The 24,647-nt window shown below is 34.5% G+C and overlaps 2 protein-coding genes across 2 annotated transcripts; both read left to right on the top strand.

Moving 5' to 3' along the window:
• The first annotated feature begins 2,761 nt into the window (after positions 1 to 2,761).
• Positions 2,762 to 4,045, top strand: LOC134688119 (uncharacterized). Its single transcript, XM_063548591.1, has one exon. It carries the CDS (start codon positions 2,762 to 2,764, stop codon positions 4,043 to 4,045), a length of 1,284 nt encoding a protein of 427 aa, XP_063404661.1.
• Positions 4,046 to 13,554: 9,509 nt separating this feature from the next.
• On the top strand, positions 13,555 to 23,400 carry LOC134686563 (multiple epidermal growth factor-like domains protein 6). Its single transcript, XM_063546234.1, has 5 exons — positions 13,555 to 13,752; positions 18,750 to 20,372; positions 20,934 to 21,527; positions 22,236 to 22,359; positions 23,328 to 23,400. Exons 1-5 carry the CDS (start codon positions 13,665 to 13,667, stop codon positions 23,371 to 23,373), a joined length of 2,475 nt encoding a protein of 824 aa, XP_063402304.1. The 5' UTR covers positions 13,555 to 13,664; the 3' UTR covers positions 23,374 to 23,400.
• Positions 23,401 to 24,647: the final 1,247 nt, after the last annotated feature.

Genomic DNA, 24,647 nt, shown 5'->3' with positions numbered 1-24,647 from the left:
ATTATAATATCATTCCCCATTTCCATTCTCAATTTTATTAAGTCTCCTTCCATTATAACACAGGTCCACCAATAATACAACAAAAATGACATATTAGTAGAAAAAAGCGCTATGTTTTCATATTGCTTGAAGTGCAATATTCCAATAAAAATAAACTACTCACAAACCACTGATCTCAATATAATCAGCTAAAATACGGCAAGCTTTTTAGCAAAGCTATTACTTGTACTACGAATACAGTGTATTTTCTCTCTTATAGACGAAATTTAAATCAGATTAGACCTCCGGTTTGCGTTTTTCCTTTTACTTTGAAACAAATACATATACTACGAATAAAGATTATTTTCTGTCTGATATCATTTTCAAGTTTTAAAACTATTCACGACAGTCACAGGGTTTTTTAAATAGAGAGGGTCTGAATAATATATCAATGACCGCTGTGGATCAATTATTAAACTGAGAATTGACTGTAAAAAGAAAATACCCTTTCGGGACGTCTGGAACGGGTGTTTTTAAGATCGAAATTTCGGGATCCGGGATTTCTTTTTTCGAATTTCGGGATGTCGAGATATTTAATTTGTATAATAAATTCAGAACCTCGGGATTTCATGTTTTAAGCCCGGGATATTGGGACCAGGAACCCTCCTCAGTGGCGGATCCAGAAATTTTCATACGCAGGGCCCGTTGACTGCCTAAGAGGGGCCCGCTCCGGTCATGCTCCAGTGATTCCCTATATAAGCAACCAAGTATTTTCCAGAAAAGAGGGGGGTGGGCCCCCTAAATCCGCCTCTGCCCCGACCCCCCTTTAATGAATGTTCATAATATACAGATAAGCACTAAAATTATTCATGTGTCATTAAAATTAATAGAGAACCAAAAAACAAAAGGATTTTTTTGTGGAAAAGGAGAAGGCGGGCTAGAAAAACAATTATCCTGTCCCAAATTACTCATGACTTTTGATACCTTTTATGAAATTCTCAAGTCACTTAATGTTTTACAAAAAAATGAAGATGTGGTATGAATGCCAATGAGACAGCTCTCCACAAGAGACCAAAATGACACCGAAATTAACATTTAAATGTCACCTTACGGCCTTCAGCAATAAGCAAAAGCCGATACTGCATAGTCTGATATAAAAGGCCCCGAAATGACAATGTAAAACAATTCAAATGAGAAAACTAACAGCCTTATTTATGTACAAAAAATGAACGAAAAACAAATATCACTGAACCACTGAATTACAGGCTCCTGACTGGAATGTTCATGATACATGTACACTAAATGTATGTTCATAATGAAATTAATAGAAAACAAAAAATGGGAATTTTGGAAATAAAGGAGGAGGGTTAAAAAAACATTATCCTGTCCCCAAGTACCTATGACTAATGATACTTTTTCTGAAATTATCAAGTCATTAAATCTTTTACAAAATTCTTCCTACAACACTTTACATCCTTTCAAATACGCTCTGAATGCCCGCGATTGTGTACTAGTAATTTCTATAATCAGAAGAGTTCCCCCCACATTTCAGTTAAAAATCATTGAAAATTAAAAACAATTTTGATTTTTATTTTATTATTTTGCTGAAAACACTCAGAATATTACCCCCATCTCTCGCTCTTCTCCTACAAGTAAAAGATATTTTCATACAAACAATCAAAAATAGACAATTGAAAAAATTGAAAGTCAACATCTGTTGAGGTCATTTAATTGAACATATTAATTAAATGTTAAATACCATCATGAAGATCTATGATCACCTGATACAGAAAAACTTAACCGTATTGGGCGTTATTGATAGACTTATTTTTAAAAGTTATATTTGTGGGTACTAAGTTACAAATGAGATGTTGAAATGATACATAATATTTTCATACGTGTGTGATTAAAGGATAATATACTTAGGTCATCATGTTCCGGAATTTTTTGAAAAATGTTCAGACTACCTTTTTTCCCTACAATATTGCGTTAAATATTTTGCCTCATCACACATATATTGTTTCTGTTTACATAAGACTTCAATAATTCAATAAATTGTCATTTATCAAAATTTATGCAGATTTTATGTTTCTTTTTCAATCGATTTTATACTCAATATATAAGGTAAAAGTCTGATTCAGCCTTTTCACAGTATTTTAAAAACAGAAATGCAATGTATTCCGACATGGAGCTCCGTTATGTCCGCGTCACACTGTCCCGATTTTTACGCCGATGGAAACACGATTATGGAAATTTTCAAAGTCGGGAGTGATCGTATCCGTATCGGACTATTCGTAGTGCCATCTTTAACCATCGTAGAACCATCGGCCACTTTTTCTAGCCTTCGGGGACAACTTCGGGAAGGGTTCTAAATTTTTCAACATGTTAAAAAATCTCCGAAGGTGCGTTCGATGTTGAGGGTTCGTATTGAGTTCGTATCACCATCCTCAGCATCGTAATGGCACCGAGAATGCATCTTTGAACATCGTATTGCATTCGTGTTTCCATCGTTTCCATCGGGCAGTTTTGACATTACGATGTCTACACGAATGAATCACGAAGCTACCCGAAGGTATGACGATGACAATACGACTGTTGAGAATAGTTCGAAGTTATAACGTTACGTTTCCCGTATTTACGTTCACATGCTTGTGACGTTGCTTACACCTTGTATGGGCTTCGCCATTGTAAATATTATACGCAGAGTAAACACAACGCAAAGTACACATACGACTTTCTTAGTTTATTCCGCACATTTATGGTGCCGTGACCATTGGAAAAGATGGACAGCAAGCTGAAAGCAGTCAGAGCCGGTCACAAAAGTGCAGTAAAGAGACTTTTACGAAAAACGGAAGATGAATCAAGCTTGGACAATGAAGAAAGTGCTGAACTTTTAGAAACATTAATTCAAAAACAGAAAACTATAAGTGCATTGGACGAAGATATTATGAATTCTTTGAAGGAGGAGGACATCGAGGAGGAAATTCTAAATGCAGATGAGTACAAATTCTTTTTGAACACCAAAATACGACATTTACGGAAAACATTCGCAAAAAAAGTATGTACTGATAATGATATCCTACAGCATGATCACGCAATATCTTCTCACACTTTTGAAAACGTTAATCAACACAGTTCTGTTCCGTACACAACACAAATGTATCCCGTCCAGCAACCTAGCAACCAAAATCACCATTTGCCGAAACTTACACTACCCATGTTTAACGGAGAAATTCTGACTTGGCAAACATTTTGGGACTCTTTTGAATCTTCCGTTCATTACAATGTAACACTCACAGACGTACAGAAATTTAGTTATTTAAAATCCCAGCTTGGTAATGATGCTGCAAGAACTATTGACGGGTTACCGCTCACAAACTCAAATTACATGGAAGCTATTAAACTTTTAAAGGAGCGCTTCGGACAATCGCATAAGATTACAAATGCTTATATGCAAGCTATGCTAGAACTTAGAGCACCACAAAATAACCTACTCAGTCTACGTGTTTATTACGACAAGTTAGAGGCTTATATAAGAGGTCTTGAATCGTTAGGCCGTTCCGGAGAATCGTATGGTGCATTACTTATTCCGATAATACTGAACAAGCTTCCGTCAGAAATACGACAACACTTAGCTCGTGAAAACGGTTCCGATAATTGGGAATTGATTGATTTGAGACGTGGAATTTTGAAAGAAATCACTATAATTGAAGCTGGACAACGCTCTTCGTTTATGGATTCAATGCAACCTACTGCAATGACCGCATCGTTTTTGACAAGCGCTGATAGAAAAGGTACACCGAGTAAAGTAGTTACATTCGATAACCGAGAGAGACAAACACAAAATATACGACAAAAACCTTGCATATACTGCCAGAATTTACATGACCCTGCAAAATGCCCAAATGTTACAGATCACGATACACGCCTATCAATCGTATCTGTATCTGTATCTGTATGTTACACAGTGCAGGATCCGATCTCGGATATATGCGCACTGGAAGGAGAGCGGGTTGGTTACTCCAACCGTTGGAGGGCAGCCGTGAAACCCTCAACTGTCTTTTGACATGCAGTTACCTCGTCCAGATGTTTCCACTCAACTATTGTTTTTGGAAAAAAAGAGTTCTTTCGAATGTCTGTTTTGCAGTCTATTAATTTATACGATCTGCTATTTCTGGTTTCTTGTCTTTCCACTATGTTTGAATATTGGAAGTCACTAAAGTTTTTTGCTTTGACTTGGCGTTTATTTCTTGTCTGTTGTAGATAATCTGTTGGATCAATAGCCGGCACCAATCCCTCAACCACTTTGTAGAACATAGTCAGCCTCTGATGTTTTCTTCGCTCTTGGAGAGGTGGTAGTTTTAGCATATTTGTGACGCATCCGGTGTCTCTGGATTTATAGTCGTGCAGAATGAAACGTGCTCCTCTTTTCTGTATACTTTCTATTTTTTCTATTTCCCTGATGGTGAATGGGTCCCAAATGACAGCACCGTATTCTAGTACGGATCTTACCATGGCTAAGTAGGCAAGTTTTTTGCACTCTTGGGGGCACTGGCGTAAGTTTCTTCTCAGGAACCCTAGTGTACAGCTTGCCTTGCTTGTTGTTTTCCCTATGTGGCTGGTCCATTTTAGGTCATCAGATATGTTAAGACCTAGGTAAGGATTAGTTTGTACCTGTTCTAGTATGTGGTTGTCTAGTTGGTAGAAGTGTGTCGATTTTTGTTTGAAGCTCATTATATAGCATTTTTTTGCGTTGAATTTCATTCCCCAATTTAGTGCCCATACTTCCAGAGCTTTTAGATCTTCTTGGAGAGTTTGGTGGTCTTTTGTGTTTTTAATCTCTCGATAGAGAAGGCAGTCATCTGCAAATAAACGAACTTGAGATTTTACGCTTTCCGGGAGGTCGTTGATGTGGCATAGGAAAAGCAGCGGTCCTAGTACTGTGCCTTGTGGTACGCCAGAGTCTACGTGGGCGTATTCTGAGTGCTCACCTTCTACAACAACCCGCATTGATCGTTTTTGCAGAAATGCTGCTAACCATTTGTTCAGATTTCCATCTATTCCGAAGCTGTTTAGTTTTGCCAAAAGTTTGTTATGTGGCACAGTATCAAAAGCCTTTGAAAAGTCGAGTATAGCCATATCGAGTTGAATGCCACTGTCGAAGCTCTTTATTAGGTCTTCTGTTGTGACTAAGAGCTGTGTTGTACAAGAGTAACCTGATCTGAATCCATGATTTAAATTTGTCAGTATTTTGTGCTTTTCCAGATGTTTAAGGATGTGTTTACAGATGATGTGTTCCAAAAGCTTACATGATACACAGGTCAGTGAAACTGGTCTGTAATTTTCAGCTGCGTGGACGTCCCCCTTCTTAAATACTGGAGCTATGTTTGCACTTAACCAATCTTCAGGGAGAGTGCCTGTGTCAATTGATTTTTGAAAGATGGCGGATATACTTGGTGCGAGTTCTTCTGCACATGTTTTAAGGACAGTGTTTGGTATTCCGTCTGGTCCCATTGCTTTGGATGGATTTACGTTTTTCAATAATTTTTGTACTCCTTCTGATGTTATGTCCAATTTTGAAATGTTTGAAGTTGATCTTTTCTTTAGTGGTGGTATTTGTGAGTTCGGATCTAATTTAGTGAATACTGATTTGAATTGGTTGTTTAGAATTTCTGCCTTTTCTTTGCTGTCGTTTGTAAGGCCTCCATTTGACTTTAGTGGTGCTACTCCTATATTATCTTGTTTCTTTGCTTTCATGTAGTTCCAGAATGGTTTAGAACTATTCTTTTCAAAACCTGCATTGATGATGTCATTAATATAGTTCCATTCTGCTTTTCTAAATTGGCGTTTGCAGTCTTTTTGGAATTGTTTATATTCTTTGTAACTTCCAGTTTTTCTAGCATGTTTGTGCAACCTAGCTTTCCGTTTTAGCATTTTGCGCAGTTTTCTGTTTAACCATGGGACAGAGTGCTTTTTCTTTATCATTTTAGATGGTACGTTTGTGTCAATTGTTGCTTGTACACCGTTCTTGAAGGTTTGCCAGGTTTTATCTATTGGCATATCGTGTATATGATTATAGATGTCCTTTGTTATCATATTTATGTCTGTTTTAATCTGATCCCAATTTGCTTTCCCAAACATGTATCTTTTCTGTGGGCGTTGTTTGCAATAGTATGGTTTTATCAATGAGTCTGTAATGACGATATCATGGTCTGAAATTCCTGGTGCATTGCCAGTTGATTTAATAGAAAAAGAAGTTATGTTTTAACTGTTTAGGATCACACCGTTCCGTAGATTGTAAATCGAAATTTCGCTGCCGCCAGTGCCATCAAAAGCACCACACAAGTCTTTGCCATGGAAATACATGTACTAGTGATCAGCAAATGTCAGTTCATGCCATAGTTGATGATAGCGAAAATACATTGATCGCCACAAGTTTTCATTCGTCTGAAGAAAAATCCCGTTCGAACGTGCTTCTAAAAACTGCCGTTGCACCAGTTGGGGGAAATCGATATGTTGATACGCACATTTTGTTTGATGAAGGAGCACAGCGCTCTTTTGTTACCGAGGAGTTAGCGTCGAAAATAGATTTAGAAATACTAGGAACAGAAACCATACATTTATCGGCATTTGGAAGTACCGACAGCAAAGTCCGTCATTTGTCAAGAGCACGCGTATACGTAGAGTCGATAAACAGAACGAAAATTCCAGTTGAGGTTCTAGTAGTACCGAACATCGCCAGCCCGTTAACCAATTACATCGGTAATGGTATACGAGAATTTAAGTACCTGAAAGGATTACGTTTAGCTCATCCGTTTACAGAAGCCAACTCTTCTTTTGAAATTTCCTTGCTCATCGGAGCTGATTTCTATTGGGATTTCGTAGAGGATACAATATTAAGAGGAAATGGTCCAACTGCCGTAAAGTCCAAACTTGGCTATTTATTGTCTGGTCCAATTCCAACGTCTAATCGACAACAGAGTAATGTAGGTATGTACAACATATTGACATCGCACAAACCAGAGGAGTTCAATTTAGAAAGATTTTGGGAATTAGAGTCGTTAGGAATAGATAGCAACACGACAGATGTTGAAACGGTAGATTATATGGAAACATATCAAAAGTCAGCAATCGAATTTCGAGAAAACAAGTACATAGCAAAGTTGCCATGGAAACCAGATCATGAACCCTTGCCTACCAACTTCTTTGTTACAAAACGAAGAACTGAAAACGTCATTCGAAAATTAAGTCAAGATCCCAAAATGCTTAATGTATATGGACAGATAATCAAAGATCATGAACGCCGAGGATTTATTGAAAAGGTTAAGGATCCCGATATTAGTAAAGGTATTGTACATTATATCCCACACCATCCCGTTAAAAAGGATTCAACAACTACACCAATAAGGATAGTTTACGATTGTAGCTGCCGACAGTCATCACAGTTACCGAGTCTTAATGATTGTTTAATGAACACACCCCCGATTTTAAACGACCTTACAAAGATTTTAATCAGATTTCGATTGAACCCGGTTGCCATAGTAACTGACATTGAGAAGGCATTTTTACATGTCGGACTGCATGAACAGGACCGTGATGTCACAAGATTTTTATGGTTAGATAACCCTGTTGACCCACAAAGCGATTTAGCGACATATAGGTTCAAGTCTGTACTATTTGGAGCGACGTGTTCGCCGTTTATCTTAAACGCTGTCCTGCTAAAACACTTACAGCAAACAGAAAATGAAACTACTAAAATACTGACAAGGGATTTATATGTTGACAACATTTTATCTAGCATTTGCAATGAAACTCAAGCCGTAACTTATTTCAAGGAAGCGCGACAACTGATGTTAAATGCAGGATTTAACCTTCGCTCATGGACCTCAAACAACGAAAATGTGAGAAATCTAGCTATCAAGGAGGACGTGTTAGATACCGACAAAGAAGCAAAAATATTGGGAATGCGTTGGAATGTCGAAACGGATGAATTATCTTACGCAAAACGAGTTTTACCGTTTGTATCGTCAAATATTACAAAACGGGAAATTCTGAAAGAATCTTCAAAGATATTTGACCCGCTAGGATTTTTAAGCCCAGTTAGTATCCGAGCAAAGATTTTGATGCAAGATTTGTGGAAACAACGCTATGATTGGGACGAACCCCTACCAGAAAATCTACAGTTACAATGGAAGGATCTGGCAAAAGACATAGGAATCGTTACAAGTATGAAATTGCCTAGACAATACTTTACCGGAAATACAAACTCAAGATCACTACATGTATTTGTCGACGCAAGCATGAAAGCGTATGGAGCGGTAGCATACATGTATCTATCGAAAGGACATAGTGCCGCATTAGTGATGGCAAAAACACGCGTTGCACCCATTAAAACGCTGACATTGCCACAATTGGAATTAATGGCCGCCGTAATAGGAGCTCGCCTAACACAACATCTAAAATCTACTTTGGAATGTACAGATGTGACACTTTGGTCGGACAGCCAAATTGTACTTCAATGGTTAAAAACGTCAAAACCGTTGAAACGCTTCGTATCAAATCGAATTAAAGAGATTAATGAATTAACGGAAGAATGCAAATGGAAATACTGCCCGACAAATTGTAACCCTGCTGATTTGCTCACTCGTGGTATAACCGCAAAACAGTTTATGGAGAACGTATTATGGAAAACAGGACCGACTTGCCTAATTCAAAATTCAGCCAGCTTTATCCGTATTAGCAGACGACAATGAGGAGACATTAGATGAAGAAAGCAACACTGACAAAAATGATAATCTTCATTTTGGAATTGACAAAATTATAAATGTTAACAGGTATGGATCTTACAAGAAGCTTTTGCGAGTGACAACGTATGTCCAACGTTTTATTCAAAATTGTAAGACAGCTAAGTCTATTAGAAACACTGGGGAAATACAACCAGATGAATTACAGCAATCAACTATATTATGGATACGATGTTGCCAAGCGACGGCATACCCCGGTGAAGTATGCGCACTCACATTAAAAAATGCGCAAAAAACTAAATTTCCACGACTTCGACAACTTCAACTTTATTTAGATGAAAACAATTTAATGAGATGTAAAGGTAGAATTCATAATGCGCCATTATCCGAATCAGCAAAACATCCTTATATTTTACCAGCAAATCACCGATTATCAGAGCTTATAGTGTTGAACTCACACGAACTAGTTATGCATTCTGGAGTTAATGCCACCGTTACACAAATCCGTCAAACATTCTGGATACCGTCTTTGCGCCAATTCACCCGAAAATTACTTCACAGATGTACAACTTGCAAAAAGGTCAACGGAAAACCGTATAGGGCACCAGACCCTCCACCATTACAAAAAATAAGACTTCAAGAAGCACCGCCTTTCACAGTTACAGGTATAGACTGTACAGCAGCGCTTCAAGTCAAGGAAAATGATGGTACATTGAAAAAAAGTTTACATATGTTTATTTACGTGTGCGTCGACAAGAGCCGTGCATTTGGAGATAATACCAACTATGAACGAAGAATCTTTTTACCTGGATTTAGACGATTTACAAGTAGGAAATCATTACCGCAGATCGTTATGTCGGACAATGCGCTTTCTTTTATTTCAGCGTCACAGGAGGTAAAACGGCTATGTGAGTCAAAGAAAATTGAAGAAGCTTTATCTTCTTTTGGAGTCGAATGGAGATTCATTCCGAAACGTGCACCCTGGTTCGGAGGGTGGTGGGAGAGATTAATTGCACTTACAAAAACAAATTTGAAAAAGACACTAGGACGTGCGTTAATCAATTTGGATATGTTACAGACATTTGTCACAGAAATAGAGAAAATTCTGAACGATCGACCACTAACATATGTTTCTACAGACATTATCGATAGTGAACCGTTAACACCCGCGCACCTGTTGTATGGACGCCGAGTTACAACATTACCGTATCCACGTACCGAAATGGACAACATTAACGAAACATATGCATTGACTGCTTCAGATATTTCAAAACGTGCTCAAAGATTATCTACTCTTATTGAACATTTTTGGAACCGTTGGAGATTTGAGTACTTAACCTCACTTCGAGAATTTCATAAAAAGACTGGAGACAATAAGATTAACATTAAAGTAGGAGATGTAGTTCAAGTGCATGACGATAAACCGCGAATTAAATGGAAAACAGCAGTAGTGGAGGAAGTTGTTACTGGTAACGATGGTTTAGTGCGTTCGGCGATAATCAGAACGAACAGTGGCCAGACTTCACGTCCGATCGTCAAACTTTATCCGCTAGAGATCAACGAAGATGAACTATCAAATACATCAGAGGAGACGAAAGAAGTCGATACCAAAAGAACACTGCCTATGCGAAAGGCAGCAATGCGTGCAAAGGAGAACATTAAATTTTGGACAAATTCTTAGAGGACATTAAATTTTGTGTCCGATTTTCAAATCGTTATAGAGACTGTAATTGCCCATCATATTTTAAATCATATTTTTTCGTTTCAATTATGAACATTTAAAGTAATAGTCTATTGTTTTGTACATAAATACACTTTGCGGGCCCCAGTATGTTGAGAATAGTTCGAAGTTATAACGTTACGTTTCCCGTAGCTTGTGACGTTGCTTACACCTTGTATGGGCTTCGCCATTGTAAATATTATACGCAAAGTAAACACAACGCAAAGTACACATACGACTTTCTTAGTTTATTCCGCACAACGACAACGTGAAGACCTCGTAATCCCGTCGTGTTGCCATCGAATAAAAGTACGAAGGCGACAAGATGGAACTACGACGGCAATAAATACAGCTAATTGAAAGTTAATTTTCGTGCTAAAATACATTTAAAGTGCCATGCACGATATGCACTATTCAGTCTAATACGACAGTTAAGAAAGACGTTCACAAAACATGAAGCTCATGTCATATGATTCTATGATATCACGAAAGGCGACACCGTTGTTTCTGCTCAGGATTTACTTTTACAATTCAAATATTATTTTTTGTCAATTTTTCATATCAAGTAACATAATGAAAATCATAAACGCGCCTCGTACACCAACACTGCAGATACACTTATATAGGGAAACCAACTTTTTCTTCATTTTTCTAATTTTCTTATGTATCGTCTGAGTTGTTGTCACACGAATGTTTACTCCATAACCATTTTGTTTTCTATATGTCATATTTTGCCGCATTTGTTGATTTCCCCACTTCCTTTTGTCTATATTATTATGATATTCTCCTGGAAAGAGCTCTTTTTGAATAAAAGGGATCAACGAACCCATTACCTTACCTTTAAGATAGATCAGTAAACATGGGCATAATTATGGGTTATTATTCAGACTAATCCACACAAAGGCATTTTACAGTTCAAACAAAGCAATGCCGCGTATGTAACATATTGGAGACAAATATGGACGCTCATCTGTATTTGTATATGACACATGCAGAAAATGGTAAATTGAATATGCATATTTGATACATAAACTATTTTTTTAGAAATCAACCAAAACATTCAGTAACTGGAAATACTTTTAATATTGTCTTTAGAACCAGCAGGTAAAAAAAATAGCAACCATTTTCCTGTGTATTATGCTATTTCAAGGAGAAAAAACAAGTCCATCTGCATGACATTGATCTATGGCCTTAAACGTAAAACAAGTCAGATCATTACAAGGAGGATCAATAAACCAAATGTGGTTAACATCTTTTGAAGCATATTGGGTTTAGAGTGTCCACAAGGGTGATATTGCCTTGTATTACAACTGACACAGTGACCTTGACCTTTGAACTTTTAAAGTCAATAGGGCTGAAGATATTCTTAACGAGTAACACCATACCAAGTTTTGAGCATTTTGGTTCTAAAATGTCCATAACAATTTTATCTACACGCAACTTACATGTAGTAGGCAAGGGGATAATAAACTAAGTTTTGTAAGAATTAGACAAAAAGATCGATTTCCCGCCATGCATGGCAGACATGTACAGAAACGATATGTTGTCGAAATTCTGTTCGTATCATAAAAAAGTTTAAACAGGTAGGACGCATTTTAGACATCGTATGGTAATAGCGCCATCATCGTAATCTCGTGTAGCCTTCGTAATCCATCGTGTAGCCTTCGTGATCCATCGTGTAGGCTTCGGCTGAGATATGAAGCTTAAATACCCGTATTCGTTTAACCTTCGTATGTCCATCTTTTGCTATCGTATATAATTTCGGCACCATCGTATAGACTTCGTTATTCATTGTACTTGCTTCGGTCACTTTTTGGTATTTTAACGAGATCGGGACTAACTCCGTACGAACTTACAATTTTCGCATTCGGGTGTTCATCGTATATAAAAATCGGGACAGTGTGACGCGGGCATTAACCTATCAATATAATTTAGCTTATTTTGTTCTTTGATTTGTATGGTTCTTCTGCTGAGAAAACTAATTGATCATACCTGGATTTATTTATAAATAACGTATTTTCCTGAGATGACGAAATATCTTTTCTAAAATTTAAAATATAAGTTCACCTAAAGTAGTATTACAATTTAGGAATGTTATCGTTCGCGTGTTACGAAATATATTTGAATGTTATCTTTCTCTGATAATTAAATTAGATCAGCACACACAAACACCCACACACATAAACACACTTAATTTGTAGCAATCGTTACAAATACACTCCCCTTTTACGTAGCTTTCATCTTGAATTTTATATAAAAAAAAAACAATACTGACAAATAATATTAGTTTGGTCAATTAACGCTAGGAAATCGTGGTACACTTCTTACGCAAGATATTAGATTGGTTGACCGATTCCGTCCTCAGTCTGCGACTGAACAGCCATACAGATGCTTTTTCTTTATATGGGTTAAACGTCCGTAGAATAGGAGTGGCTACAGTTCTGTACACTAGTCATGATCCCTTTGTATTAAATCTGTGCGATCGCAATTAAAATACAAAATTTAAAGTTCAAATCTTAATTGCCCTATGAATGCTTATTCAATTTTTGGAGCATTTCCAAATTGCAAAAAAAAGCGAGCCTGAGGTTATAGTGTATTCGTGTCGAATGATGCCAGAGAAAAACTTTGATTTTCAGAGAAAGATTTGCACTATACAGATAATAATGCAGAAGACTATGTTAGTGTTATACATGCATGATTCAAATCAAATCAAATGGGCAAAAGTTTGAGGCATCAGTTCACATCCAAATCTTAATATATAAATAAACTCATCATATATGCATACATATCAGGACTAAAATTTGTATATACGCCTAACGCGCGTTTCGTCTACAAACGACTCGTCAGCGACGCTCGAATCCAAAAAAGTTAAATAGGCCAAATAAAGTACGAAGTTGAAGAGCATTGAGGACTAAAATTAGTAAATGTTTTGCCAAATACAGCTAAGGTTATCTATGCATGAGAGATATTGTATGAAGTCCACGATTCCGAACATTCCTATGTGATATGTTTATTTCTAACCTAGTAATCTGTTGGTTTGTAATAGATTAGATAACAGGTCACCTTGAGTAGTCTACTTCACACAAAAACTATTTTGAGAATTACAAATATGGGGGTATCCAAGTTTTGCTTTCAAAATAATTCATTGTGAAATATTGCCATATATTATAAAATCACGGATAATAATGAATGAATGATATATCCACAAATCTGTTTCCACCATGAAAGTCACTGGTTTACATTTAGTTTTAGTTGGAATAACTCTCACGTTTGTATCTATAACAAATATACATTGTGAAAAAAATCCAGGTATGTAAATTATTTAATTATTATACCTTTTTGCCGAAAAGCAATTTATTTCATGATTAAGTTTATTTTGTTATTAACACATTATAATATTATTATCACACACTCAGAAAGACATGCTGTTTTAAAACAGGAAAAATGTATAACAATTCAATTTTAAGGTCAAGTTAGCGTATCAAAAAGGTTTTCTAATCTATTTATTACCTTAGTAGACTATCATAGTAGGTTTTGCACTTGATCATTACAATTATTTGACCTCTGAAAGTAAAACATTAAATATTGAATTGTTTCCAATAGTGTTATCCCCAGACCAAAAGCTTACAATACGGTATGGATTCTGCTCATTGTTGAAGGCAGCACAGTTTCATATCTATCCTCGTCCCTGGTTACTTGTAGATAGTTACATGTATGTATATTCTCATTTCCAATCATAGCGTATATCCCTATTTTCATATTTTCAAGTAAACAAAACTTTCTTTAAATTCGAAAAAGAAGGTTTACATGGTATGCTGAATTTAAGATCACTATCATACTAATCAGCAGCACATCTCAGATTTGGTCCCTGGTTATTTACACTCGTTAGAGTAGTTAGTTTTGTTAAAAAAATCGACTAATTCTTTATCATTTCAAAAGCTATTATTGAGTTTCGGTTATGCTTCAACTTGTATAAAATGAAAAACATTTCATTTTCCCAATGTTAAGAAGAAAATGTCATAGCTTTGTTCTTCAACCGTTAAGTTACATAAAGTTTCTGTTTTATCAAGACAGGAAAGGAATGGATCATTTATATAGCTTCCTATAAAGTAAATGTTTTGTCAATTGTTGAAGGCCATACACTGTCATAAAGTTAAGTTATTTACATCCTCGTCTATTGGTCTCCAGTGGATAGCAGTCTAACAGGACATCATAGTACACCTCCTTATTATAATATGTATACTTGGTCCTACCCCAGCAATGTGATGGTATTGAAAAGTACTCCATTCAATGTAATCATTAAACGAAAAAAATCACCAAACATTTTTCAAAACTGACCTAGTTGTTAATTTCTGTGTCATTTGGCCTCTTGTAGAAAGTTTTCTAATTGGCAATCATACCACACCTTTTTTTTCAAATTCAGCTATTGAGAATTCATACAGAGGACAACGGGATAAAACACTGTTTTTTCTATTAGAATTGATGAACAATACCGAATGCCAATATCCAGAAAAAAATGTGCGGAAAACATCATAAATGGTGTCAAACACACGAAGGTTTTGACACCAACTGAGATTCGAATATAAAAGAGTCAAAATAAACTGTATTAGATATTTCCATATAACCAACATTTTGTGGATAGTTGTCTCATTGGCAATCATACCACATCTTCTTTGTTATATATATTTAGAGCTACATATTGCTGCTGTAGACAATGATACAAAGTTTACTTGGTGTTGTGCACACATATACAAAAGACAACAATTGACTGAAACAATTAATTGTTATCTTAAAGATACAAAATACACGATGCATAATTTTAAAGACACGTGAACAAAAGGTATTCGGGAATACACTAGGGTGTCTATAAGGTGTCAAGTATGGCATGGTATTGGTTGCAAAATTCGATATGTTTCATTTAAATTCAATATTTTATATTTAAATGGTTTATTTCTTCATTTAAATGCAATACTTTTTTATTTGAATGGTATATATTTTTCATTTAGATGGAATGTTTTTTCTCTTTCTTAGCTCAGTTTAAATCTATTGTGCATTCACTAATTTGTGTATTTCTTATTATAAGTGTTTCCATTTTTTTGTCTATTAAATGTATGCCACACATCTATAGATATAGGAAGATGTGGTGTGAGTGCCAATGAGACAACTCTCCATTAAAAGTTATTAAAAGTTCGGAAAGATTTCAAATTGTCTAGGTAGCAAACCATGATCGCACACACATCATCATCTAATTTTTACTGAAGTAAGATTTCTTCTCCCTTTTTTTTGTCCTTTTTAAATTTTTTTCATTTTGGTTTTGTTTTTTTATAATTTTTTTTTATTTTATTTTTTTCTGTTTTCAAAATAATTTATTCATTTATATATTTTTATTTTTATTTATTTTTTCTGTATTATTATTGTTTTCTTTTACTTCAATTTTCCGTCTTTTGATCCATATTTATATACCATTCTTTACATGCATGCTCATACATATATTTGTGTATTATATTGCTATAAATGTTAAATGGAGAAGACTTCATAAGTCTGTTTGACTTGTGTCTTATCCAATTTGTACTTTAACAAATAAAATATGTTTAAACTAAACTCTCCATCCAAATAACAATTTATAAAAGTAAACTATGTATATGTTACAATAAATAGGTGAAATTAGGAATTACACGTAATTACTAAACATTTCAGTAAATACCTTTAATTACTAGCCAATTTAGTAATTACATGTATTTACTAGTTGTATCAGTGATTACTGGTAATCACTGATTTCTTTGGTCATTTTTACAGCTACTTACTAACTTGATGTTTTTGATTTAAAATTAAAAATATAATTCGAGATACCAAATAAGAAAGTAAAGGGGTAGGGATTTTAAGGGAGCTTACTTAAGGATGTAGGAATATGAGGCACATCAAAAGTGCATACTCTTTAGTGTTTGTGAATTGAAAAGGAAAAATGGTTGTATTATAGGTTTTGAAACTCCATAAATATATGCATGCAAGACAATGATATCAATCCAAAATTGATTATCATAATTTTGTTAAACTACAGTGACTTGACTGTAAGTGTTGCTATCCACCAATTGCAATTCATAAACAATTTTGACCAAATTGCAATTTGTTTAATTAAACCAAATTGTGCAATTGGTTAGAAATTTGAACAAACTGCTGTAGAAAACCACAGTTAAGTCCTGAAAGTGCAAGGTGATAAAATAAAATATACTTATATTCTTACTTTAACTCCACTTTCATGATGTTGTGACTAATTCAGTCTATCAGTTTGTATAGGTATATTATAGTCATTACCATGCTTAAGGTGAAATTGTTATTTTGAATTGCTATACAAATGTCCAAACTAAGCTTTCATTTAGTTTTTCTTTCAAAAAGTCTTTTATATTCATTAGAATCAAACATTATGTGAATTAAAACATTTCATATTCCGTAAAATATGTGTAAAATTGCAATATGTTTGTAAGAAGTTTCCATGGGGAGATAATATTTTTTTTCTTTCAAAAAGTTGTTATTCAAAAGAATAATATTCTAGGTTATCTCCCCATGAAAACTTATCAACAGCATATTGTTATTTCACACATATTTTCCTGAATATATGATGTTTTATTTTTAAAATGATAGCTGGTTCTTATGAATATAGAATACTTTTAGAAAGAAAAACTATATGAAAGCTTAGTTTGGACATTTTTATAGCAATTCAAAATAACAATTTCACCTTAACCATGGAAATGACTATAATATACCTATACAAACTGATAGACTGAATTTGTCACAACATCAATAAAGTGGAGTTAAAGTATTATAGGATTATAAGTATGTTTTATCTTATCAACTTGCACTTTCACATTTTAACTGAACAATTGGTTCAAATTTTTGACCAGTTGAACAAATTGATTTAATAAAACAAATTGCAATTTGGTCAAAATTTTTAATGAGTTGCAATTGGTGAATAGCAACACTTACAGTCAAGTCACTGTAAAATCTCCATCATGCACTGTGGTTTCAAACTTTTAAAACAACTTTCTCCAAATATCCTGGATTTCTACCAAACTTGGACAGAAGCTAAATGTTTATGATCATAATATAATATCCAAAAGTAAAGTTTGTAAAAAAAATTTTTTATATTACTTATAAATGGACTAGTTTTTTTCACAACTAACATTACATACACTGTGCAGTTAAAGTTTTTAAAACATTAGATTTTATAAACCATCCTCGATTTTTACCCAATTTTGACAGAAGCTTCTTACAGTACTAGTCAAACGATAGTATCTAGAGGAAAATTTTAATATTTTTCCTCATTTTTGTTGAGACTGCCATTAACAGCAAAAGTAGGCAAGACTATTTGTTCTGCAAAACCCTTACAATTTTAATAGCTTAATACATTGATAACCCATCTCCAGGTAGGGGTTGAATTGAAGGTCACATGAATACGTATTCAATGAGGTCCAAATATTCACTCGCAAGTGAACAACTCATCAACCTTGTTTCTCAGCTAATTTAACAAAATAGAACCAGATTGGCGCTAACAGTGAATTATAATTTCACTATTTCATTTTTATTAATGATTTAACAACAACAAAAAATGATATTTGTTTTGTTTTATATCTCGAAGCATAACATAACAGTTCATTCCAGTTCTTAACCTACATAACGTTGTCTTATCTTTATAAGGTAATAAGTCTAATTATTTTGCAAATTCAAAGTTTTCTTTAAAAAGTTACAACATAATTCTTTGGGAGAATTTTCCATTTCTGATTTCCATTTCTGCTGAAATTGGTCAAAAATTATCTGTATAATGCTCAACTTTAACCATTTTGGATTAAAACTAAAGTTACTCTGATTTAACCAAATATTTTCTCATCCCTTTTGCACATTTACGCAAATAAAATATATTTAAACTCTAACCAAATATTAGAAAGTCCATATTTATTCAAAATATTTTTTTTAAAAATCAACCGTTCAAGATTTTAAGAGTACTAACTGTTCTTCTAGTTAGTATTACTATAACTTTTGATCACATGACCTTAATACAACATTGTTTTAGCAGTCAGTAAATAGGTGTAAAAATTCATTTTAAAATTAGTAAATACTGGTAATAACTGGGCCATTTAAGGAATTACTTGTATTAACTAAGTGCATCGGGACTTACCTGTAATTCCTAAATTTTAGTAATTACATGTAATTCCTAATTATACCTATTTACTGTAACATATATATGTATACAGAAAATGATGTTTTAAAAGGAGCGTTAGCTCTATAGGAATAAGTAAAGCTTTTTTTTTCAGATTGTATAAATTGTTTTAATGGATGTAATAACCTGACTGGTTATTGTAACGGAAGTTGCCTCGATGGGTACTATGGGTCCGAATGTAGCTCGACATGTCAACAAAACTGCCTGTATAGATGTCATAGAAGTACAGGCGAATGTACATATTGTAAGAGATCATATTATGGTGTAAACTGTACTGACAGCTGCCCAGAAAGATGTTACAAGAATTATTGTAATCAAAGTGGTATTTGTAATGTTTGCGAGAGATCTTTTTATGGGGATCACTGTGAAAAAAATTGTCCCCCAAACTGCTTCCAGGGTGGTTCCTGTGACCAACATACCGGTGAATGCACTATTGCCTGTGATGTCGGGTTTTGGGGAAATTCATGTGAGAATAATTGCAGTAACAGGTGCGAGTCATGTGATCGAACATATGGCATTTGTTCTACTTATTCATGTAAACCTGGTTACGGTGGTTTCAACTGTCAGCTGAACTGTATAGCACACTGTGACTCATGTAGTGAGAATGATACTTGTAATAAATGTTCAAAAGGCTGGTTTGGAAAAAAATGTGAACTGCAATGCTCAGTGAACTGTCGGTATTCGGCTTGTATGAGATTTGATGGTTTTTGTACCTGTTCAAAAGGCTGGTATTATGAAGATTGTCATAAAAAATGTATCAAAAACTGTGATTCGTGCATCGATAATATTACTTGTAATGTATGCTCAGAGGGATATTTTGGTCGATATTGCGAAAATTCTTGTCCTAACAATTGTACAAAATGCACAAAGGACGGTGCAAAATGTACCACATGCAATTCAATGAGAATATTTGGTGACCAATGTACTTGCGACTTTGACCAATGCTTGAGACATGAATCTGGTTCGCATTGTGTCGAATGTAAAAATAGTGGTTGGTATCCGGAAATAGGAGGATGTTGTAGATGTAGTGACAATTGTAAGGGCGGACATTTAAACTGTGACAATACCACTGGTGTATGTTTAGACGGGTGTGAGTCAGGATATTACGGGACACACTGTGTTGATAAATGCAGCAGTCATTGTATTGGAAATGATACTGTTTGTAATTCAACAACCGGTGTATGTCCGTCTGGATGTGAACCCGATTGGTATTATTCCACATGTAAATACGGATGTTCACTTCTGACGCCACACTGCGCAAAATGTACGCAGTTTAAAAATAAACGTAATTATGAATATGCAAGTTGCGATGCCTGCAATGACGGGTTTTACAAACCCGTACTTGAAAACTTTTGTGCACCTTGTGAAGAGTGTTTAAATGACAAATGTAATGGTAGTACAGGAGATTGTCTTGAAGGTTGTAAGCCAGGATGGTATGTCAATCCTTATAGATTACCGTTTTACTGCCGAAAATGTGGAGACTGCATTGACGGTTTATGTGACCCAATTAATGGAACATGTATACATGGATGTAAAAATGGTTTGAAAGGTGACATCTGTTTCTCATCTTGTCTTGGTTATTGTTTAAATAAAACTTGTGATCAGTTTTCTGGTGATTGCATTAAATGTATCCCTGGACATTATGGTAACAACTGCTTTTACGGTTGTGGGAACTGCCTTGGAGGAACATGTAATCAAACTACTGGGATTTGTGAAGGTATATAAAAATATCCATTTGTGATCAGTTCTACTATCACGGACTTTTAAGGTTTTTTATAAACATTCAAAATATACAAATGAGTTATATTTAATAAAAAGTTTACAGGAATGATATAATGTATAACCGTTGATAAATCTATAGTATTCCATCCACTTTAGAATATTTAAAATGTGGTTTTATCTCCAAGTTGAATTTTATGCAATCCATGAATATGAAACAAAATGATTCACGAGAACAAACTAACATTTTATAGATTGGTTGACAAACGTCCAGTGTCAAATATTTCAGTCAGTCTAGTTCAGTACGAGAACAGATTTATATTAAAACAGTAGAAAGCTCCTTGAGTAGAGGCGTAGGTGAAATTTTTGATTTTTTTTTATTACAGAAAAACAGACATTATTTATAATTGACTTGTAGAATGCAAAGAGAAAATATAAGCTACAAAGAACAACCATTTATTGCACATACACAAAACGACTTTCTATATTTCAACATATCATTTAATATGAAATTAAACTTGTTTAAAATTATACTAATCTAAGTGTTGTTTTTATTTAGATGGTTGCACAGATGGGTTCTTTGGTCCAAAATGTTCTGAATCGTGTAGCCAATGTATGGGCTTAAAGTGCGATAGACAAGGAGTTTGCATGTCAGGTTGTCTTCCTGGTAAATACGGAATTTACTGCAATGAAACCTGTGCAGATAATTGTTTGGTTTGCCATCCAGTGACTGGTCAATGCCTTCATGTATCACCGTTATGTAATAATAATACCTGTACCATGAATTTCACGAATTCCGTATGTCCGCCGGGAAAATTCGGTTCTTATTGTAACCTTACATGCAGCATAACATGCTCAAATACATCCTTATATGGTTATTTGTGTGAAAAATACAATGGTTCTTGTATAGAAACTTGTGCTGCGGGTCGGTTTGGACTATTTTGTGATGAGTCGTGTGGAAAATGTGCTTCCGCAGAAAACACATTGACGTCATGTAATCCATTGAACGGAAGCTGTGTGAGCTGTTTTAAGGGTTATTATGGAAAACAATGTTTTAAAAAGTGCAGTGCATCGTGCTTTGAAAGAGACTGTTATGATAACGGTGTGTGCTCACATGGATGTGAATCAGGATGGGAAGGTACATTATGTGAAGGTAAACATGCAGATTTTTTTTATAGCATTTCGATTTTAATAAAAAGGTAAAAACTGACAAAATCTATTGTCGTAGGAGAAAAATATACCTATCTTAGAATGCTTACATTTACGCTATTTGATATAGGATTGATATAGTTATTCTGGATCTATTTTTCTTTTTAACTTTTAAATACGGTAAAATTTGTACTGTTATTGTTATTGCCTCACTGACAATTATACCACATCTTATAACTTTCAAGGAGTCTAAAAAACGCGTATGAAAAAAGTATGACATATTTGTTAATATTGATTTGTTGATGAATTGTATAGCTCACAGTTTCTGTCTAGCTTTAACAGTCCTCACGATAAGTAAAACATAAGTTAAAATCAGGCAACATTTATATTCAGTGCACAAAACTAACACAGTCAAATCTGAATTTTGCAGATCTTGCATAGGTGTTTACTTTTACTGGTTGGTCCTTTATGTTTTATAGTTATCTAGATAATAGCCAGAAATTATTTAGTAGTACTGCGTCACAAACCTTAAATCAACCGCAATAACTGCAATTTTGTGTCAGTTTAAATTCTAGTTATATAAGGGTTTTTGCAGATCTTGTATTGAAATTGAATTATTTTAAAGACAGTCATTAATGTGCATATAATTCTAAAGATTGGGTTTTGCTTTGCCTTGCATTGATTGATTTGTTTTCTACTTTAATTATTTTAGTGAATAAGCCCGCTAAGCAGAAAAGAATTTCCGGTGGCTCAGTGGCAGGAATAGTTAGTGGATGCGTAGCTGCTGTGATTTTATTCGTCATTTTGTCATATTTCATATATAGACGAACTTCACGGTACGTACAGTATGAAATTGATTGTTATCGGAATCTCAAAACTTGGAAGTATTGAGAACTACATGTAGTATCAAAAACATGTTTGCTTAGCATATGTTCTACTAGAATTAAAAGTTTTATTTCATATCAAATAATTTGTTAATTATTGCTTTTTTAAACATTTGTTTTGACTTTGGAATTGATATTCAACATAAAATTGAGAATGGGAATGAGGAATGTGTTATAGAGACAACAACCCGACCAAAGAGCATAAAACAGCCACAGGTCACAAATGGGTCTTCAATACAGCGGTAAAATTCCACACTCGGAGTCAACAAAATTATGTATATGTACTAGTTCAGTGATAAAAGACGTCATACTAAACTCCGAAATATATAAAAGAAACAAAAAATTAAAATCATACAAGACTGACCAAGGCCAGAGGCTCCCTACTTCGGACAGGCGCAAAATGCGGCGGGGTTAAATATGTGTTTTTGAGATCTCAACTTTCACGCTATACTTTTAGCCAATGTAGAAAAATCAAAATAAACAGCAATACGCACAGTAAAATTCGGATAAAAAGAACATGATTTTCCCCTGAAACTTTTCAAGAGGTACCTTTGATTTTTTTTTTAGAAGTTTATAATTTGTTGTAGAATTCATATCGTGTACAAACCAGCGCTGCTATAAAAATATTAATTACACATAATTGTTTTTTAAGCAAATTATTAGTCAAAATATTACTCATCATGTGAATAGTTGTCTCATCGGCCACCCGGCAATCATACCACATCTTCTATTTTATATCATAAATACCTGCTTTTGTTTATATTTGTTCAAATGGTGTTTTCTAAATCATTTACATCACTTGTCCATATACCATAAGCTGATAACGGTTACTGTTGAATTATAGAAAAAAATAGTTGAATTTGTTTTCATGAAGTTGCTTAAACATTTGTGGCTTTATTGATAAGTATTTATCTTTTCAGAATTAACGAGGACAATTCCTTCCGTATGAACAAACTACAATACTGAACAGTAAAGAATCAAACGGAAGCAAATAAACATCATGTTCGTTATACCATATATCCATCACCGTACATTTGTTAAAAACATACACCACTTATTTGGTCTTAACAAGCAACATTGACATACTTATTGAGTTCTTACATTTTAGTGAACAACTTCCAACGGGAGTTATATATATTTTACAATGTGTTTTGAATCAATCAGTGACGTTTCATCATTACATGATCGACTTTATTTAAAATATTGAAAACAACACGTTATTAATTTCTTGCGTCCGAAGCGCTTTTCTGGATTTACCTTCATCAGGAACGCTCAAAGCCAATTTAAGGCAAACATTTCGATGTATAAGTACCGAAACCGTTGAAGAGCTGTATGTCAAAAATACCTAAAATAAATAGCCAAATTCATCTAAAGCCAACTTTGCCTGAGGGAGTTGAAACCTTAGTTTCTTAATAATTTATAAATTTATAAACGGACAATTTAAGTAAAGTTTGTTTAATCATGTCAGTACCGAAATACTGACTACTGAGCTGATGATACCCTCGGGGACTGATAGTCCACCAGCAGAATTATGTTACTGCTATTGCATCTTGTGTGACTTTGTAATCTTTGATATTGATAGAATCTATCTGAAGGGGAAATTTGCTTAATTGCGAACAACGCTAATACATGTGGACGGGAAAAAAAATACCAACTTTTTGATAAAATAACGAAAAATTTGAATAAAATAGATATAACAAATAAAGTGTTTTGTTTTCTTTTGAACCTCTTATTCTGTTGCAATGAGGATATCATGTTTATTCCTTACGATTTACTGTCATGTCATGTGATTGGAAATGTATGCTATAAATAGTTTATGCCAACAGGTTTGTTTCAATTTTGATTATAAAATAGGAAAATGCAAGTGTCCGCCTTTTCACCACCGAAAAAATATGATTTCCGAAATGCGGACACAAGATATTTTGCATAACTAACACGATCAGTGGTCCATTGAATCATTATTTTCTAATTAGACGAAAATTGCAAAGGACCTTCGGACTCATAAGTAAAAAATAAACTCAGGCAGGAACCATTTGATTTTCGGGGGGGGGGGGGGGGGGACTATGGTTTTTTTTTCTACGCAAACTTTAGGCGAAAAACAATCTATTTTTTTGGCGACAAGATGAAAAGAATTTCTTTCTTTCAATTTTAGCATTACATATAGTGGCAGCTAAGGGTGAAAAAAAACCTGGAAACAAACTTTTTTTTCCAAAAAAAACCATAGCCCCAATGGCAACAAT

This window comes from Mytilus trossulus, chromosome 10 (genome assembly GCF_036588685.1).
Source record: "Mytilus trossulus isolate FHL-02 chromosome 10, PNRI_Mtr1.1.1.hap1, whole genome shotgun sequence".
In the NCBI taxonomy this organism is placed as follows: Eukaryota; Metazoa; Mollusca; class Bivalvia; order Mytilida; family Mytilidae; genus Mytilus; species Mytilus trossulus.
The sequence above is the reverse complement of the archived record's forward strand: the minus strand, read 5'-3'. Positions and strand labels throughout refer to the sequence as shown.

Coding starts and splice junctions, on each gene's coding strand:
- LOC134686563 (XM_063546234.1), top strand. CDS start 13,665: ATGAAAGTCACTGGTTTACATTTAGTTTTAGTTGGAATAACTCTCACG. Junction 13,753..18,749: donor ACATTGTGAAAAAAATCCAG/GTATGTAAATTA, acceptor TTTTTTTTTCAG/ATTGTATAAATTGTTTTAAT. Junction 20,373..20,933: donor AACTACTGGGATTTGTGAAG/GTATATAAAAAT, acceptor GTTTTTATTTAG/ATGGTTGCACAGATGGGTTC.
- LOC134688119 (XM_063548591.1), top strand. CDS start 2,762: ATGGACAGCAAGCTGAAAGCAGTCAGAGCCGGTCACAAAAGTGCAGTA.